The 3,001-nt window shown below is 37.7% G+C and overlaps 1 protein-coding gene across 1 annotated transcript in view; it reads right to left on the bottom strand.

Annotated features, from left to right (window-relative positions):
* Slc9b1 (solute carrier family 9 member B1) overlaps nucleotides 1-2,993 on the bottom strand; it is a gene marked incomplete at its 5' end in the record, with an annotated part of 27,643 nt that extends 24,650 nt beyond the window's left edge. The window contains 2 exons of the mRNA XM_005357430.2: nucleotides 1,809-1,929; nucleotides 2,898-2,993. Of these exons, the coding sequence (XP_005357487.1) occupies nucleotides 1,809-1,929; nucleotides 2,898-2,993 (217 nt within the window). The remainder of the gene's footprint in view (nucleotides 1-1,808; nucleotides 1,930-2,897) is intronic.
* Nucleotides 2,994-3,001: the final 8 nt, after the last annotated feature.

Below are 3,001 nucleotides of genomic sequence, written 5' to 3'. Positions count from 1 at the left end.
AAAGAAAGAAAGAAAGAAAGAAAGAAACTAGCTGAGCAGAGAAAGTTACATAATGTACAATTTGAGAAAAAATGGGTACCAGGAAGTGGAATGGGCTAAGTCCTGTGTTTGAGGAGATAAAAAGATTCAAGAAAAGCCTGATATTAAAAGGAATAAAGAGAGTGGTGACCTCAGACAAGACCCCCCCCCCCAGCTAAGCTTCCAACTTGTGAAAAGTAATTAAAGAACAGCTTAGGTCCAAGCATGGAGGCCCACACCTTTAGTCCCAGCATTGAGGAAACAGAGACAGGCACATCTATGAGTTCAAGGCCAAGGACAGCCAAATTTAGGCAATGAAGGAAATCATGGACAACTGAGAGCTGATTTAAGATGTAACTAAATGAAGGGATCATGTTCCAGCCCTAGCCAGCAGTAGAACTTGGCAGCTTCAGCCATGTGAATTTGACATCAGAGTCAAGGATAGAAGAAAAGGGTAATGGAATCACCCTCCATGACTAAAGAAAGCTGCTGAGGCCAGGCATGTGTCCCTGCATGGAGGCCTATAGAGGCCATTGTGTGAACCTGTGAAGGTGAAATCTGGATTGTCTTGGAGACCCCAAGGTACTAGAGATGCCAGGGCCATGGAATACCTGCCACAGAAAGCTGCTAACAGGGAACAGAACCAGCCCAAGAGGGAGAAGTGTGCTGTAGTCAACAAAACTGAAAGAAGTTGGAGATCTGAAATAAGAAGACATATTTTCTCAAAAACAAGGCAGGAGGAGAAAATGAACTCACCTCAAAGTGTGCCCTCACCTGAATAAAATGCCCCTCCAAATTGCTAGAAGTCTACTAAGTTTTACAACAAGCACATACACAGTGAACCCACGAGAGAACAATCAACAGTGACAGAAGACACTCACAGAAGACATTAGATACTAGGAGCCATAGGATAGAAGGATCTCACCATTCAAGAAGAGGTAGACTGAAAAAGAGAGGTCTTAGGTACTCCTGGCTCTTACCATGTTCCTTCTAGCAAGGCTATAATATATATATTATATATGCCCACATATTTTCCAATACTTAATCATATTTCATAAAATCTTATTAATTTCATATCCACTAAATAATAAGTACTTCTTTTTAAATAAATCTATTTGATATTCTGTTATACATCAAGTATAAAATCTGAGTTTAATTGTGTAGAATATTCATAAAGAAATTAAAAAAACAGGGGGTTGGAGAGATGGCTCAACACTTAAGAGCACTGCCTGCTCCTCCAAAGGACTCAGGTTCAATTCCCAGTACCCACATGGTAACCCACAGTTGTCTGTAACTCCAATTCTAGGGGATCTGATACCATCATACAGACATACATGCAGGCAAGACACCAATGCACTAAAAATGAATAAAATTTTAAAAAGAAACAGGAAAAAACTCTTCATGAATATTTGGCAACAATAAGATGCAAATTTTATATAAGATCACAGTTATTTTAAAATCTGGGGCCTAATGTTAAGAACCTTAGTATGGCCAGGGATAATATTACTTCTAGTTAACTAAAACCATCAAAAGGAGTCTCCAACAAGAATCTTCAATTAACACAGCTTCTAACCTCCAAATTTAACATTAGAATACATAGAAAAGAATAAACTATAAATCAAGTAATACTTCGGTTTTAAAAGGATAAGGAAATATTTGTTCTGTCTATATATGGATCAGAACTGAGCTTGCAATCTGAGATATACATCATACACAGTGGCCTTATGATCTGCATTTTATTAGGCACATGTATTTCTCATTTTCTCCCCATGTACATTTAATTCACATACCATCTGTAATTATTTTATTGAATATTCCTTGTGGAGGACAAAAACTATTTGTACTTCTGTTCACCTGTTGTTTCATTTCCTTCGTTTCCTCATGTGAAATATCAGAAGGATCACTGAGAATCTGAAGTAAAACAACAACTCTTTAACAACTGTACTCTCCATAATTTTATGAATGTAAGCAATCCCTACATTTCAAAACTAAATTCATGGGGAACACATATCACACTCTTCAGAAATAGGGGATGTAACAGCAGACTATTTTGAAAAAAACCATGACTCCTATGCTAATATGGTTGCCTCTCCACTGTCAGTATCACTATCTATATACTGAACAAGTGAGTCTCTAGTAAATGAAAGCATCCTACATTTCAGAGTGTACAATAAATGGACAGATAAAGTCATGAGAAGCAAGGTGGGATGTTTATAATATTACACTGTACTTTCTGGCTTAAGAATTGTTGGAATCTCTATTAAAAAATAGCAATTTATAATTCTAAATATAAACAATTATTTAGTAAAACTAGACTAACAAATGACTTAATGGCTTACGCTATATGCTGAGAAGACAACCCCTAGCCTCTGGTTTCTTCAAAATACATAACCTTTGTTGATTTCAATTGCTGAAATTTTCTGCCACACAGAAGGAAATAAGCCATATTTGCCTTATTCCTAAAACCTACCCAATCTAGGTCTAAAAAAACCACTGCAGTAATTCCTTTCACCTGTCTCGTCCTCTCTGCTCATTTTTTAGAACCCATTAAAATTTAAGCTACTTCAAAATTAAATTGTTTTCAGTTTTTATAAACATATCTAAGAGAGATCTATATAAAAGAACCAAACAGTGTTTTGCTCCATAGCCTGGGATTTCTCAGTGAACAGAAGACTCTGTTTCAGCAAGGGCAGTGATCTGGCAGATGGGTTTCCAAGCTTCAGTTGTCTCTGCTCCCCGGCGCTGGGATTGTAAGTACATGCACCATGCTTGGCTTTCCATGTGGGGCTCAGATCCTCATGCTCTTCCAGTGAGCCGTCTCCCCAGAACTCTACATAGATTTAGACATCCTATATTACAATAGAGATTTAAGTTTTCACCTGAGTAATTGTAGCTGACTGAGACACTTCTGGTTGGGAATGAGACACTTCTGGTTGGGAATGAGACACTTCTGGTTGGGAATGAGACACTTCTGGTTGGGAAT

This window comes from Microtus ochrogaster, chromosome 21 (assembly GCF_000317375.1).
Source record: "Microtus ochrogaster isolate Prairie Vole_2 chromosome 21, MicOch1.0, whole genome shotgun sequence".
NCBI lineage: Eukaryota > Metazoa > Chordata > Mammalia > Rodentia > Cricetidae > Microtus > Microtus ochrogaster.
Note: the sequence above shows the minus strand (reverse complement) of the source record. Positions and strands in the feature narration are given on the sequence as shown.